Source organism: Panthera onca, chromosome C1, assembly GCF_046562875.1.
Source record: "Panthera onca isolate mPanOnc1 chromosome C1, mPanOnc1 haplotype 2, whole genome shotgun sequence".
In the NCBI taxonomy this organism is placed as follows: domain Eukaryota; kingdom Metazoa; phylum Chordata; class Mammalia; order Carnivora; family Felidae; genus Panthera; species Panthera onca.
Genome location: NC_138346.1, coordinates 175,744,723 through 175,761,401, shown reverse-complemented (window position 1 = coordinate 175,761,401; position 16,679 = coordinate 175,744,723). Strand labels below are relative to the sequence as shown.

General features: G+C 37.9%; 1 protein-coding gene across 2 annotated transcripts in view; it reads right to left on the bottom strand.

The window, feature by feature from the left end:
* Positions 1–2,334: 2,334 nt before the first annotated feature.
* Positions 2,335–16,679, bottom strand: part of FYB2 (FYN binding protein 2) — a 127,179-nt gene continuing 112,834 nt past the window's right edge. For both annotated transcript variants that reach the window (XM_078451877.2, XM_060626357.3), the window contains exons 16-20: positions 8,532–8,618; positions 6,205–6,286; positions 3,274–3,430; positions 3,135–3,168; positions 2,335–2,892 (exon numbers count right to left, since the gene is read on the bottom strand). In XM_078451877.2, the coding sequence (XP_078308003.2) occupies positions 2,871–2,892; positions 3,135–3,168; positions 3,274–3,430; positions 6,205–6,286; positions 8,532–8,618 (382 nt within the window). In that variant the 3' untranslated portion in view covers positions 2,335–2,870. The remainder of the gene's footprint in view (positions 2,893–3,134; positions 3,169–3,273; positions 3,431–6,204; positions 6,287–8,531; positions 8,619–16,679) is intronic.

Sequence of the window (16,679 nt, the reverse complement as noted above, 5' to 3'; positions counted from 1 at the left end):
CTTGGAAGAGCAAGCGATTCAGAGGTTCTCAAAAGGAGGAAGGGAAGGTCTTGTTGGGGCAGGCATACAGGTTGCTGGAGGCCTGGCCCCTACGTGAAGTTGAGTGTGCCAATGTTAGCCTCCTTTAAGGTCAAGTACCTTTGGATGCTGTTGTCTTTATATAAAATTAAAAAGTCCATCTTTCTATTGAAGTTTTATGCTAGGTTAGGGTTTGTAGGAGACAGATGGCATCTGCTTTGATAGCACTCAAGTATTAGTTACAGTGTTGACCTTAATAAACCTCATAGATAATGAGATACTTGGTTTGAATGCTGTGATTTAAAGAATGGGAGAAATGTGGCTGAAATTAGTGAATAGATACATAACATTAGTTATGGATAGAAGCAGTTATTCTTCCTAAAAACATACTCCATATCAATAAATAGTAATTAGGTAGTTTATATTTTAAAAACACAAAATATTCAATTTACCTAGAACATCCCAGCCATTCTTTCAAGTCTTAAGATTTGAATGTTCAAAACCATATTTTTGTTTCTAACATCTTCCACCTACAGAAAACACCAGGTATCAAAATAATATGTACACAGTATTGCACATTAAGGATTTTAGGACACATTTGTATTATTGCATTAATAGGACAGCCTGATAACACTGTGAAGTAGACAGGTTGAGTGTTATCAGCCTTTTTAAAATTTATTTCTGAGAGCGTGTGAGCCAGGGAGGGGCAGAGAGGGAGACAGAGTAGCCCTGTTTTACTGAGGCAAGTGAGGCTCAGAGCTGAGCTACTGAATCAGAACAAGTGACTGTGTGATGAGGTGGCAAGATGGGTACATGTTCTGACTCTTCTGCACAGGATTGTTGGAGGAGAGGTCTCTGCTCAGCCTCTCACTCACCTCCTTGTCCACAGGCCATACGTAGCCTCATCTTCTACAGTGCCCACGGCAATAGGTCTTTTCCCTGGAGTGTGCGAGAGGGCTGTGCTGGCCTCTCATGGAGTAGCTGTAATTCAGGGGGGTCCAAGCAGCAATGTATTCCCAGTCTATGGATTGAGCCCTTTATTTCTGCTGTGTTATTCCTTATCTCTGTGTTAAGGGTCTCACCGATACCTTCCAGTCTTCTCTCAAGTCCCGTGAGTATGCTTATGATCATTGCTTCATCAGGCATGTGACTTGTATCTATTTTGGTTAGGTTTCCAGCTGTGGCTCGTCTTGGTTCTTTCATTTGGGAAAAATTCTTGCGACGTCTCCTGGTCTTCAGCCTAATAGCTTTGTGAAGAAGGGGTCCTCTCGTGCCCTTCCAGGAGGGTCACTGCTGTGTACTGTGTGTGCCCGGGCTGCTTTAGCCTTCAGGCCAGTAGTCTGCAGAGGCTCTTTGCCTGTTGTGGGCAGTGTCCCAGGCCAGGATGTGGTGCGTTTTAACTAAGTCTGCTGCCACAGGAACTGAGGCCACACAAAACTCCCAGGTTGGAATGGGCTGGAGACGTGGTGTCGCCAGGGGTTTGGGCCCAGCTCCTGGGGGAGGGAGCCGGCCACACGGCCTGAAGCAATCTGACTGGGAAAGTAGTGCTTCTAGAACATGGGGAGGTGGGGCTCGGTGTTGTCAGCAAGTGAGGTAGTGAGTGTGGCACTGTGCTAATTCCTGCAGGTGGCCCTACCCACTGTAGCGACCCATTTGTCTCTGGCCCTTCCCACCTTCTTTGACGTGGCCTCTTCTCCACCTTCAGTTGGGGAATTTGTTCTGCCAGTCTTCAGATTGATTTCTGGGGTATTTAGGATGATTTGATAGTTACCCATTGCATTCATGGGAGGAGGTAAGCCTAGACTATTCCTACCCTGCTGCCACATTCCCCTTTCCTCTAATGGATACTTTTTATGCTTGGCCTTTATTGGTGAGTGCCATTTGGAACATGAGAAAGAAGATAAAAGAACCTAGAAGCTTAAAAAAATAGTTTCACAGTCTAAAGAATTAGGTCATGAGACAAATTCCATTACACCCTTGTAGACTAGACTCAGCCTGTCTAAACAATCGAGCAGAATTGTTCGGTTTTTCAGGGCTGAAGAAGCCACTTAAAACAGCTGTATGCCTATGTACAATTTATCTCATGGACAGGCAGTGCACATCATGTAAAAACAAGAAAGTGGAACTGTAAATAACATTAATTCTATTTGAATAGGTATTCAGGCATAGAATTATTTTTCTTACTTGGATGACAGGATGTTTTAAACTGACAGTATATATATAAAATTGTGTTAATTTAGGCTCTTCCTTTAGGAATAAATTGCTTTTTAGCATTCTGTTCCCCAAGGAAGCCAATATTGAATAGCATTTGTCTGATTTTGGTTTTCGGATAAAGCAGAAGGACACTTACTTTTACCTTGATTTTTTTTTTTTTTAAAGACTGAGCCATAATTACATTCAAGATTATACCTTAAATCTGAGTATTTAAAAGACCTTGGTTACATTATTTATTTTTCAGAATTACATGCAATTTAAATGCACAACATCTTCTAGAAATTATAAACACTCGTATACTAATATTAGAAGCAAACTAACCATCTGCACAACTGCCTAGGTGCCATAAGGCATGATTTCTAACTTTGGCTATGGCTCATTAAATAAGTGCTCAAATGCTAACACACACAGTTTCACATTCTCTTGAGCCAGCAGTGAAATAGATACTGAAATAGATATTGAAAGATAACCATTTAGGAGTAAAACCAACATCTAAATATGGAGGATTTGTTTTTCTCTTCTCCAGTTCCACAGATCCCACCATCCCAATTGACCTGTGAATTGAAACAGGTGAGGCAGAACTAAGGTCTCAGATTAGTCCTTCCTAGTGGAGCCCCTGCACCTGGAGCTTCATCTTCCTAAGGCGACCAACCTTGATGCCTGAGAAAACAGAAAGGTAGAGGCCCACGGAGTAGTGAGTGGTAGATTTCTTACCCAGTTTGCAAGAGACTATTATTGCGTTTCCTGTTATCAGACTTCTATACAGAGCATAAAAATACCAAAGTAATCCTTAAAACTTTTCCGGAATTTAAATAAATTGGGTAGTCTTTCTTTGAGACTGACATACACAACACTTTTATATTTAGGATTCATGATTTGTAGTATAAAATCAAACCACTTACTTGAAATCTAGATGTTCAAGTAGTACATATCCATCTATAGAAACAAAAATCACTATTACTAGTCTCAAAGGTATAGAATGCTTTCAGATTTTTCTTCAACAGTGACTGAAATCTTATGGGTGATAAGCCAGTAACTTACATTTGCCTTTAGAATTGCGACAAATCACTAGATTTTCTTCAGTGGTGTCAATGACTTGCAGTTCTTCTCCAGGGGTTATTGGCAAATCAAACATTCCATTTCTGGAATTCCTGGAACGTGCCACTGCTGTGTTGATGACAGTAATCTCTTTATCATACTGAAACAAGAAATTACTAGTCAGACTATGTGTGCATAGTTTTTATTCTAACAAAATTGATGGAGGACATAAAATAATAGTAAAATGCCACAGTCTTACATTTAATTTGGTATAATCATATTTTCAAAGTATTTTCATCCCTGTTATCTAATTGTACTAGAATAAATTTTGGTGGATGAGAGGTCTCTAACATGGGTGTAAAGAAATAGGTATGTTAACCATTCCAGTAATAAAGTTACCCCCAAACTCAGGAATGGAGAAGTTTAAAAAATAAGAGGGAAAGAGAAAAATCTGTGTAGCACTTTAGAGTTTATAATGTTCTTACATACCTAGCTTTGCTAGGTGGCACTCCTTCTACCCTCCCTCTCTGGGCTTATGTATAAAGTAGTAGGAATGGGGGCTAATTCCCACTCTCCTTCTGTGGTCAAAAGACAGGCGTTTGTGAAACAAACTGAGGAGGAATTCAAAGTCTGACCTTAAGGTGTGTGATAAACTAGCCAGCCTATACATTTATAGGTGCATCACCTTCTAATGTATTGAAATCTGGTGACTCAGACCTCTGCTTCACCAAATTAGAGTGGCCGGACACCTCCCTCTGCTCAGGACAGCCTGTTTATACCTAATATCGCTACACATACTTACCTCCTACTCTCAGAAATGTCAATTTGGATGATAAATGATGGGATCTGATTCACAAGATAGATTTTGCTTTTGTCCAACAAAGTAATAGTTTCCTCCCTGATTTCTAGGCCATTGTTCACTATGAATACAGTGATTTCTTAACATGAACATCTGATTAGGTCACTTTCCTTTCTGTCAAGTTCTAAAGATTCTTCATTACTTGCACACTAAGATCTACATTTCTCAGCTTGATATTCAGGGTCCTTTGCAGACTGTCATTTCTGCCCTGTTAATGAAGCCACATCAAGCTATAGGATGATCCTGAATATACCATGTACCTTTTATATTTCCAGGCCGTTGCTCATGTGGTTTTCATACCTGAAATATCTTTTTCTCTTAACATGAAGACTTTCACGATTGCCATGTGTAATTTTGTTTAATTGCACCACTTTGTATGTACTCCTGTTACAGCATTTAATAAACATATTGTCTTATAAAATGGAAGACAGTTTTATTCATCCTTTGTACCCTCAGTCCATAGTACAAATGAGGCACTAATCTTACACGATTTTAGCTGAATAAAAATTACTGAAATGGCATAGTTTTTCTAATGATATAAGAAAACCCACCACAGGTAATAAGGAATAGAATCATACACACGGGACAATGGGAATTTCTGTCCCATATGAGACAGTCACAAATATAGTTAGAAAAGTACTAGACGGAATGTAGGGTCTTTCACCTAAACTACTAACATCACAGTTGCAGTAAATAATTTCATCAGTTTCTAGATATAATAACTCTAATCAGCTTTGGTCCACAGCAGGAGTTACTGGGGCACCTGGGTGGCTCAGTCGGTTGAGCATCCCAACTCTTGATTTTGCTTCACCTCATGGGATTGAGCCCTGGGTCAGGCTCCACACTGAGGGTGCAGTCTGCTCAAGACTCTCTCTTCCCCACTCTGCCCCTCTTTCCCACTTGCACACACTCTATTAAAAAAGCAGGAGTTATGAATGATTACAAGGAAGTCATGTATATTCCTTTTTTTATCCAGTCCAAAAACATTTTTGGACATTTATAAAGGTAATTTTATTCTGTTCCACACATGGATATAAAGATAATTCTGTCCTCTAAGAGCTCATCGGTTAATTGGTGAACACATAATTGCAATAATGTAATAAGCTCAAATACAGAGGTATAGAGATGAAGAGTAATTTCCTTAATGAGCAAGTGTGGGTCGGTCTTCCTGGAGGAGAGAAGATGAGTTAACTGGAGGTTGATAAATGAGTAAGAGCTAGTCAGATGGCGAAGAGTAACAAGAATGTACCAGACAGTTGGAATGGAACAAGCAAATGCCTAGAGGAAGGGAACAGTAGGACAGGTGATTGAGGACAGAACTATGCATAGTTTGTTGCCAAAGCATGAAGTACAAGGTAAATAAAGAATGGCAGGAAATAAAACCAGAAAGACAAGCAAAGGTATGACATGAAGAGGTTTCTATGCCATGTTAAGAAGCCTCACCTTTATACATTTGGTAATGGGGATTAGTAGTGACTTGGACAAGTTTTATGAGCAGGATGCACACATTCTCAATCCAGGATCTGGGACGCTATTCATATTTCTTAAATTAAAAAAATCTCCTGGTGACAGTATATGAAATCAGAAGGGAGAACCGTTTGAACCTTGGAATTCAGGAAATCCTCCATGGATTCTTAATGACAGAAAAAGTCAAGGAGCCCTAGATACTGCTTCCTTCATTCACTCATTCAGCTATTCATTTGTTTATCTAATCATTCAGTCATTCAGTGAACGCTGTATCCAGGTATGTGAGGACCTGGGAAGCAAGGAATGAGACAAAATCTCTCCTTCAGTGAGGACTCGAGTTTAGTTCAGAATACACACACATACACAGGCTGTTAGGCAGAGTGGGTAACATGTGAACAGAGCCTTAAAGAATAACTCAGCAGTTTTTCCAGGAGGCTAGCATGTACAAAGGCATGATCATATAGAAATGCATCAGGAAATAGCAGTATCAGTAGTGGATCGTATTTACCCCAGAGGCAAAGGTGCAAAACTCTTGTAGAATCTTTAACAATATTAAAGGCGAGGAATTTCTACTTTAAATTAATATTTACCTTCAGAGGAGAACATACCTCAAATTGTTCTCTGAAACGTTTTTCTTCTTTTTCCATTCTGATCTTTTCTAAGTTTTGCTTCTTGGTTCTAAAGAAATTTCTAGGAGATTAAGGGGCAAGAAATACACAGATAGAGTTGAATGTACCATAATAAAACACTTAAGTTTCCAAATCTATAAACTCATTCTACTTCAGGATAAATTCAGGTATAATTTTGTGTGTATATGTATACTTTTATATAAAATCATATAATCCTATATATCTAGGGGTGTATAGAAATTTATATATATATATATGTATATATATGTTTCCACTTAGAGCAGGGTGTCAGAACAACTGAGCAGGGTGAGTAATACCAGTTGCTTTTTCCTGTAATTAAAAAGTTGTGGTTTCTTTTTGGATACCAAGATAATTTGGAGTAAAATAAAATTGGTTAAACAAGAAACTTTTCTAAATCAGACTTCAAAGTATAATTAACTTGTTTGCAAAAATCATAAATCTCTGTGTTTCAATCAGAAACCTGTCCTGTTTGCAGAATGGTTCTGGAGAAGAACTGAATTAAGAAAATAAAGCAAGTTGCCACAAAATAGGTGCAAAATTGTCAGCACATAAAAGGGGATAGATACAGCAGAGACTGATTACCCTCTTAACTCCTCCCATTTCCTCCTTCCTGCTCTTCATGTGGGGATTGGTGCTTTTTTAGCAGTTTAATATATTGACAGAAGGAAAAAAGGCAGGTCATATTAGTTTTATTCAGGAGTGTCTCCTGCATCTGTTTCATTCTGTCCCAAGACTACAGCCACTGACACATTTCATTTCTTGCCTGAGATACCATCTTCTTTTTGCCTTTCCTTTCTCAAATCCATCTGCATACTGATCTCTAGATCTAAAATGTAATTGATCATGTCATCTTTTGCTTAAAATCTTTCATCTGTCTCTACTGCCCATAAGATAAAGGCAAATTCCTTAGGGTGGTACACAGGGCATTTTCTAATCTGGCCCCAATCTACCTTTTCCATACACACACACACACCCATACACAAAGTCTACATCTTGGAACATCTTAGAAGGTGGGCTATTTCTATGCCTTTATAGCATGGCTTTATATCCTTCCCCAACTTCTCTGAAAACTTGTCATCATCGATTCAGAAAGAGATAATAAAATAGAGAATAATAAAAGGGTTGAACTAATATAGAAAACATTTCTTGTTGGTAGAGTAAGTTACGACAGAAATCACTTTAAAAAGAACAAAAAGGACATAGAAATTGATACATCAATAGGAATATGGTAGCCCTAACTGCAATGTAAAATTTACTCAGTTGAAAATAAAAGTATAATATCAGCTTGTTTTAAGAACTTAATAAGCACTAGAAAATTGTTTCCCGAAAAGACTTATGTGTACATTAAAATACTAAATTTTTGCGAGAGGGAGGGGACAGGGCGGGAGATGTCAACAATTTCACTGATACTTTCTCTCATGGAATTCTATTTTACTATGCTAAGTAAAAGTATGAAGTTTAGGTGGAGAGATGCTTTTCTAGTCTCTGAATACATCTTTTCAACTTGGGAAAAGTTACATCAGCCTAAACCCAAAGATGGCCATTTTATGCCATCCTCTGAGTTTAAATTTGATATAGACAGATGTCTGCTTCCTTTTGGGGTTCCCTTATAGTACTTTTCTAGACAGGTTTCCTAGAGCAGACAAATCACACAGTGTTCCCAGCTCAATGACTGTTTAATAGATGTCTTGGGGAAAGTGCCCTATCCTAACAATTGAGAAGACCAGAGCACAGATCATATAGTAACCATCTGGGACAGTAAAAACATCACCTCCTCCATAGCCAACTCTGGGAACTCGAATCACATGAATGAAGGTTAGATCTTGAGTTGCAATATACTTTTTAAATTATAACACTAATGTAGTCATAGCCAGAATTGTGTTCCAGGGAAATTAATCTGGTTATGTGATCACAGTTTCTCAAAGTTTAAGTTCTAATTGGTGTATTATTAATTTAAGTTCCATCTATAGAGGAAAAGTTCTTACAGCCTAAAAGAAGATGAAAGTTTTTCCTCATTTGATAAAGGCTAGCTTGAAAGTTTTCCTTACTCCCTATCCACCAAAAGTATGGACAACGATGATGAAGATAAATGTGTGTGGCACTTTACGTTTTTATATTGTCTCTTTTAATCCTCTCAACTATACTATGATGTAGGTGCTATTATTCTCACATGACCGATGTGGAATGTGAAAATCAAATTTAATGACTTGCCGAAGGTCACACAACTAGTAAGAGGTGTAAATTTCAGCAGACAAGCTATAATGTAAATGCACCTGTGTACCTACCTTTCAGATTCTTCAACACCTTTTTTCTCTTTCTTTTCCTTTGCCATCAAAAACTTGGGCTTCCAAGTTTTTAGTTTATCTTCATTTCTGAGGAGAAAAATATTTTGAGCAAGTAGATAAAGATTGAACTAAAACATTTATGGAAATGTCAGCATTTTCTGGACAAGTATGTTTTACAAAAAAATTAAAATATCATCTGGAAGTATATTTGGATAATCTGTGTCAAGGCCAGATTGTGAATATCTTAAGCTTTGAAAGCCATATCATCTCTATGGTAACTACTAAACTCTGCTGTTGTAACTGTATTTACAAAAACAAGTGGCCAGCTATTTTGGCCCACAGGCCATAGTTTGCTGACCTCTGATGTGTGGTGATCCAAATTTGAAACCAGAAGCAAGAGATCAACCTGCTTATAATCACATTTCCCTTCCTGAGCCTCAGTTTCCTTGCCTCTAAAACGTGAATAATATTAATCATTACCGTGAGATGAGACAAATCTAACTAGTGTTTAACATTAGTAGCAAAGGATGCGGGGAAGAGCCGGGGAAGATGGTGGAGTAGGAAGACCCTAAGCTTACCTGGTCCCATGGATACAACTAGGTAACACCCACATCAGTGTAAAAAATCCAGAAAATAATCTGGAGACTGGCAGAACAGATTCTGTACAGCTAAATGTAGAGAAGAGGCCATATGGAAGAGGCTTAGAAGGGCAGAGTCACTGTAGGAAGCTAAACAGACCCACCCTCAAGACTGTACAGAGGAAGGAGGGAGGGATGCTGTGGGCAAGGAGAAAGGAAAGAAACAGACACCCCAGGCATGGGGAAGATGAACCCCACGCCCCAATAACATTTAGCTTTGAAAACTAGAGGGGCCAAATTTCATGAGTTCTTACATTCAGTTGGGCTTAACACCTGTAAGTTTAAAAATCAGTGCAATCAAAAAAAAAAAAAAAAAAAAAAAAAAACCAAACAACCAAAAAAAACAGTGCCATCAACTCTGGGAGAGCAAAGAGGGCTAGAAAAAGCAGTGCCCTTTTCTTTAAAGAGACAGCACAACAAATAGTTCCAAGGGGATACACCATAGAAGCAACAGTTTAAAAAACACCTGGGGCATAAGGGAGATTTACTAATTTCAGAACATGTGCTGGAAGGACAGGGATCTTCTCCAGGAAGAAAGGAGTAGGTGGGCACCATTTCCTCTCCTACCCCCAAGCTTGACACCTATGGGAACCAATGCAGTGAACACTCTCCACCTAGCTTGCTAACACCAATCGCCTCACCCCCATGCACTTCTGTGGATCTGCCCCTTCCAACCCAGCCTGCGAAGTTGCAGGTCCCCTCTCAGAGGGTGGACCTTGTTGGCACCACACCCACCCCTGCCTCCTCCTGTTGACTTCTTCAGCACTTGACTGGAGCTTGTCCAAAGCAGTGCCACAAGCCTGGCAGTGTGCAAGCAGACCCAACAGGGGCCAGCACACTACAAACTGCTCCAGGAGAGGGGAAGATAATCATACATACCAGTCAGACTGTGGCCCCAGCAGCAGGCTGGGGGCAGACATCTGGTATGATTACAGGCCCTGCCCACCAACAAGCTTCTCAGGACAACACAGGGGAACTGTCCTGCAGTTCAGTGCTATTGCATCTCTAGCAAATGCCTGGTCTGAGTCAACTCAAACCCAAGGAAGCCCCAGTCTGACCTAAAAACACAGGGACCAAATCTTGCCTACAACAGGTAGGGAGCCATTGCAGATGACTGGACTTGAGCCAAATGCACCTCAGCCATAGCAGCAAGGTTCATGCAACACACAAAGGAGAGACCCCAGCTGCACCAGGTTCTGGTGAACAGGGTACAATACCTTGCAGGGCACTGTAGGACCTCTTCTTAATAAACCCACTACTTTCAAAAGCAGGAGGTGTACGTGACTTTTTAACACATAGAAACAGACATGAAGAGTTAGACAAAATGAGACAAGAATGTGTCCCAAATGAAAAAAAAACACGACAAAACCAGTAGCAGATATAAGCAAAATGGAAATAAGTAATATGCTTGATAGAGAATTTAAAATAATGGTCATAAGGATACTGACTTGAGAAAAGAGTGGAGAACCCCAGTGAGACCCTCAACAAAGAGAGAAAACAAAAATGAACCAGTCAGAGATGAAGAACTCAATAACTGAAATTAAAAATATATTAGATGGAATAAAGGGTAGGTTAGAGGAAGCAGAATAACTGATCAGAGACCTGGAGGACAAAGTAATGTGAAGCAAGATGAATGGTGGGGGGTGGGGGGAGAACGAAGAGACTTAGGGAACTTAGCAACAGCATCAAGTGCATTAACATTCATTGTATCAGGATCCCAGAAGGAGAAGACAAAGAAGAGGGGGCAGAAATTTATTTGATGAAATAATAGCTGAAAGTTTCCAGAAGGTAGGGAAAGAAACACATTCAGATCCAGGAAGCACAGAAAGTTCCCAACCAAATCAAACCAAGGAGGTCCACACCAAGACACATAGTGATTAAAATGGCAAAAAAAAGAGTGACAAGGAGAGAATTTTAAAAGCAGCAAAATAAAACAGTTACATGCAAGGGAAACTCCATTAAGCTATCAGCTGATTTTTTTAGCAGAAACTGCAGGCCAGAAAGGAGTGAGATGATACATTCAAAGTGCTGAAAGAAAAAAACCCCTGCAGCCAAGAATACTACTATATCCAGCAAGGCTATCATTCAGAACAGAAGAAGAAATAAGGGATTTCCCAAATAAAAGGTAAAGGAATTCATGATCACTAAACCAACCCTGTAAGAAATATTAAAGGGGATCTTTGAATGGAAGTATCTGTTACTTAAGTAGGAGTAAAGTAGGAAGAACAAAAGTAGTAAAAATAAGTATATCTATAAAAATCAGTCAAGGGGCACCAGGGTGGCTCAGTCAGTTAAGTGTCCGACTTCATGATCTTACGGTCCATGAGTTCGAGCCCCGCTTCGGGCTCTGGGCTGATGGCTCAGAGCCTGGAGCCTGCTTCCGATTCTGTGTCTCCCTCTCTCTCTGCCCCTCCCCCATTCATGCTCTGTCTCTGTCTCAAAAGTAAATAAACGTTAAAAAAAAATCAGTCAAGAGATTCACAAAATAAAAGGATGTAAAATATGACACATCTACATAAAATGGGAGGAGGGGAGTAAAGAATGGGTTCAAACTTAAGCAACCATAAATGAAGTATAGATTGCTATACGCAAAAGATGTTATATATAAATCTAATGGTAGCCACAAGTAAAAAACCAGTAATAGATATGCAAAGAATAAAGGAAAGGAATCCAACTATATCTCTAAATAAAGCCAGCAAACTGTGGGAGAAGAGAGCAAGAGAAGAAAGGAACAGAGTAAAACAACCACAGAATAATAAAATGGCAATGAATACATACTTATCAAAAATTACTTTGAATGTAAATGGACTAAGCACTTCAATCAAAAGACACAGGGTGACAGAATGGATTAAAAAAAAAAAGCAAGACCCATCTATATGTTGCCAGCAAGAGACTCATGTTAGACCTAAAGACACCTGCAGATTGATAGTGAAGTGATAGAAAAGTATTTATCATGCAAATGGAAGTGAAAAGAAAGCCAGGGTAGCAATGCTTATATCAGACAAAATAGACTTTAAAACAAAGACTGTAACAAGAGACAAAGGATGCTGTATAATCATAAAGGGAACAATCCAACAAGAAGATATAATAATTGTAAATATTTATGCACCCAACATGGAAGCACCCAAATACACAGAGCAGATAATAACAATTGACAGTAATACAACAGTAAGGGATTTTAACACCCCATTTATATCAATGGACAGATCATCTTAACAGAAGATCAACAAGGACACAGTGGCTTTGAATGACACATTGGGTCAGATATATCTAACAGATACATTCAGAACATTCCATCCTAGAACAGAATACACATTCTTTTCAAGTGCACATGGAACATTCTCCAGCACATATCACATATTAGGCCACAAAACAAGTCTCAACAAATTCAAGAAGATCAAAGTCATACAATGCAACTTTTCTGATCAAGACACTATGAAACTAGAAATCAACCACAAGAAAACATCTGGAAAGAATTCAAATACAGGGAGGTTAAATAACATGCTAGTAAACAATGAATGGGTCAAACAAGAAATCAAAGAGGAAATGAAAAATACATGGAGAGAAATGAACATGAAAACATAATGGTCCAAAATCTTTGGGATGCAGCAAAAGCTGTTCTAAGAGGGAAGCTTATAGCAACACAGGCCTACCCAAGCAGCAAGAAAAATATCAAAAAATAACCTCATTTTACACCCAAAGAAGTTAGGAAAAGAACAAAACCCTCAAACCAGTAGAAGGAAGGCAATAAAAAACATTAGAGCATAAATAAACAATATAGAAAATAAAAATAATAGAAAGGATCGATGAAACCAAGAACTGCTTCTTTGAGAAGATAAATGAAATTGATAAAAATCTTGAGACTCCTAAAAAAAGAGAGAAGACTCAAAATCAGAAATGAAAGAGCAGAAACAACAGACACTGCAGAAATACAAGAATTGTAAGAGAATATTATGAAAAATTATATGCCAACAAATTGGACAACCTAGAAGAAATGGAAAAATTCCCAGAAACATATAACCTACCAAAACTGAATCAAGAAGAAATAGAAAATTTAAACAAATTGATTACCAGCAAAGAAACTGAATCCATAATCAAAAAACAGAAGCCCAGGACCAGAGAGCTTCACAGGTGAATTCTACCAAACTTTCAAAGAGTTAATATCCATTCTTCTGAAATTATTAAAAAACAAAAACAGAAGAGTAAGGAAAGCTTCCAAATTCATTCTATGAGGCCAGCATTACCCTTATTCCAAAACCAAATAAAAACACTACAAAAAAAAGAGAACTATAGGTCAGTATCTTTGATGAACATAGATGTAAAAACTCTCAACGAAATATTAGCAAACTGAATCCAACAATACATTAAAATCCATCACAATCAAGTGAGATTTACTTCTGGGATGCAAGGGTGATTCAGTATTCACAAATCAATCAACATGATATGTCACATCAACAAAAGAAAGGATAAAAACCACATGATCATTCCAATAGATGCAGAAAAAAAATTTGACAAAGTACAACATCGATGCATGCATTAACAAAGTAGGTTTAGAAAGAACATACCTCAACGTAATTAAGGCCATAAATGAAAAACCCACAACTGACATCATCCTCAATGGTAAAAAACTGAGAACTTTACCCCTAAGATTAGGACCAAGACAAACATATCTACCCTCACTACTTTTATTTAACAGAGTACTGGAAATCTTAGCCACAGCAATCAGAGAAGAAAAAGGAATAAAAAGTACTCAGATTGGTAAGGAAAAAGTAAAACTTTCACTATTTGTAGATGACATGATGCTATATATAGAAAACCCAAAAGACTCCACCAAAAAACGGCTAGAACTGATAAATGAATTAAGATCACAGAATACAAAATCAATATACAGAAGTCTGTTACATTTCTATGCACTAATAATGAAGCAGCAGAGAGATTGAGCAATCCCATGTATAACTGCACAAAAAATAAAATAGGAATAAACTTAACCAAGGAGATGAAAGACCTGTAATCTTTGACACAAATGGAAAGCTATTCCATGCTCAATGATTGACATAACCAATATTGTTGGTTTAGAAATTTAATGCAATCCCTATCAAAATACTAACAGCAATTTTTCAAAGAACTAGAACGATCCTAAAATTTGTATAGAACCACAAAGGACCCCAAATAGAGCAATCTTGAAAAGATTAATAAAACTAGAGGTATCACAATCTCACATTCCAAAATATAGTACAAAGGTATAGGAATCAAAACAATACGGTGGAGACACAAAACAGACACATACATCAATGGAACAGAAAAAACAGAAGTAAAATCACAATTATATGGTCAATTAATCTTTGATACAGAAGGAAGAATATTCAATCGGAAAAAGTGTCTTCAACAAATAGTGATGGGAAAACTAGACAGCTATATGCAAAACAATGAAACTGGACCACTTTCTTATACTGCGCACAAAAATAAACTCAAAGTGGATTAAAGACCTAAGTGTGAGACCTGAAACTATAAAAATTCTAGAAGAAAGCACAGGCAGTAATTTCTCAGACATAAGCTGTATCAACAGTTTTCTGCATCGGTCTCCTGAGGCAGAGGAAATAAAAACAAAAGTAAACTATTGGGACTACATCAAAACAAAAAGCTTCTTTATGCACAGCCAAGGAAACAACAAAACTAAAAGGCAACCTACTGAACGGGAGAAGCTATTTGCAAATGACATATCTGATAATGGGTTAGTATCCAAAATATATAAAGAACTCCTACATCCCAACACCAAAAAACAAACAAAAGAACCCAAACAATCCAAATAAAAATAAGAAGAACATTTTTCCAAAGAAGACATACCAACACATGAAAAGATGCTCAACCTTACTCACCATACGGGAAATGCAAACCAAAACCACAATGAAATACCACCTCACACCTGTTGGAATAGCTAAAATAAAAAACACAAGAAACAACAAGTGTTTGTGAGGATGTGGAAAAAAGGAACCCTCATGCACTGTTGTCGGGAATGCAAACTGGTGTAGCCACTGTGGCAAACGTTATAGAGATTCCTCAAAAAATTGAAAATATAATTACCACATGATCCAGTAATTCCACTACTGGGTATTTACCCAAAGAAATTAAAAACACTGATTGAAAAAAGACAGATCACCCCTATGTTTATTGCAGCATTATTTACAACAGCCAAGATATAGAAGCAGCCCAAGTGTCCGTCAATAGATGAATGGATCAAGAAGTAGTATGTAACAACCACAACAAAAAGTGGTATAAAAAACATGTATGCATGCACGCACACACACACACAGGTATATTTCTCAGCCATAAAAAAGAATAAAATTTTTCCATTTGCAACAGCATGGATGGATTTAGAGAATATAATGCTAAGTGAAATAAGCCAGAGAAAGACAAACACCCTATGATTTTACTCAGATGTGGAATTTAAGAAACAAAATAAATGAACAAAAAGGGACAAAGCAAAAAACAGACTCTTAACTATAGAGAACTGATGGTTACCAGAGGAGAGGTGGGTGGGTGGTGGGGTGGGTGAAAGAGGTTAAGAGTAGACTTATCATGATAAGCACTGAGTAATGTATAGAATGGTTAAATCCCTATATTACACACATGAAAATGATATAATACTGTATGTTAATTAAAAAAATACTGGAGATTGGGAGGTAGGTGACAGTGTAAACAAGGTTGCCCATAAATTGGTAATTTTTAAAGCTGGGTAATGGGTACATGAGGGTTCATTATAACATTCTATTTTTCTACATTTGGAATGTTCAGTAAGAAATTCTTTTTAACGAAGACCATTCAAAGAAAAAATAAAAGGATGCAGGGAGGGGAGGGTATCATAGAAGGAACTAAAACTTTCTGAGCACTGGTGTGCCTGGGTGGCTCAGTCGGTTAAGGGTCCGACTTTGGCTCAGGTCATGGTCTCGCGGTTTGTGGGTTCGGGCCCCACGTTGGACTCTGTGTGACAGCTCGGAGCCTGGAGCCTGCTTCAGATTCTGTGTCTCCCTGTCTCTCTGCCCCTCCCCTGCTCATGCTGTCTCTGTCTCTCAAAAATAAATAAATGTTAAAAAAAAATTAAAAAAAAACTTTCTGAGCACCTATGTGTCAAGTTTTATGCTGTTAACCAATTTAGTTTTCACAGTGACAATTCTGAGTATTTAAAAAATTGGAAGATGTAGAAAAGAGACAAAATAAGCATAATCTGACCTCTCAAAGACCTCTAAGTTTCCTTTAAAACATCCTTCCTAGCACTTTTAAAAATTGAATTGAGATCATACTATACATACAGTTTTGCATTCTATTTTTTAATTGTTATTATAGAGTAACACTTCTCCATGTCATTAGAAATTCTTTAGTATATATTTAGCATATATGTAACTGTCATATACTTGGCAGATTACTATATATTTCAGTATTTGGGTGGGTGGTTTTAAACATCTTTTTATAAATACTCTGAGATACACATTTTTATGCATTAAATTTTTTTATG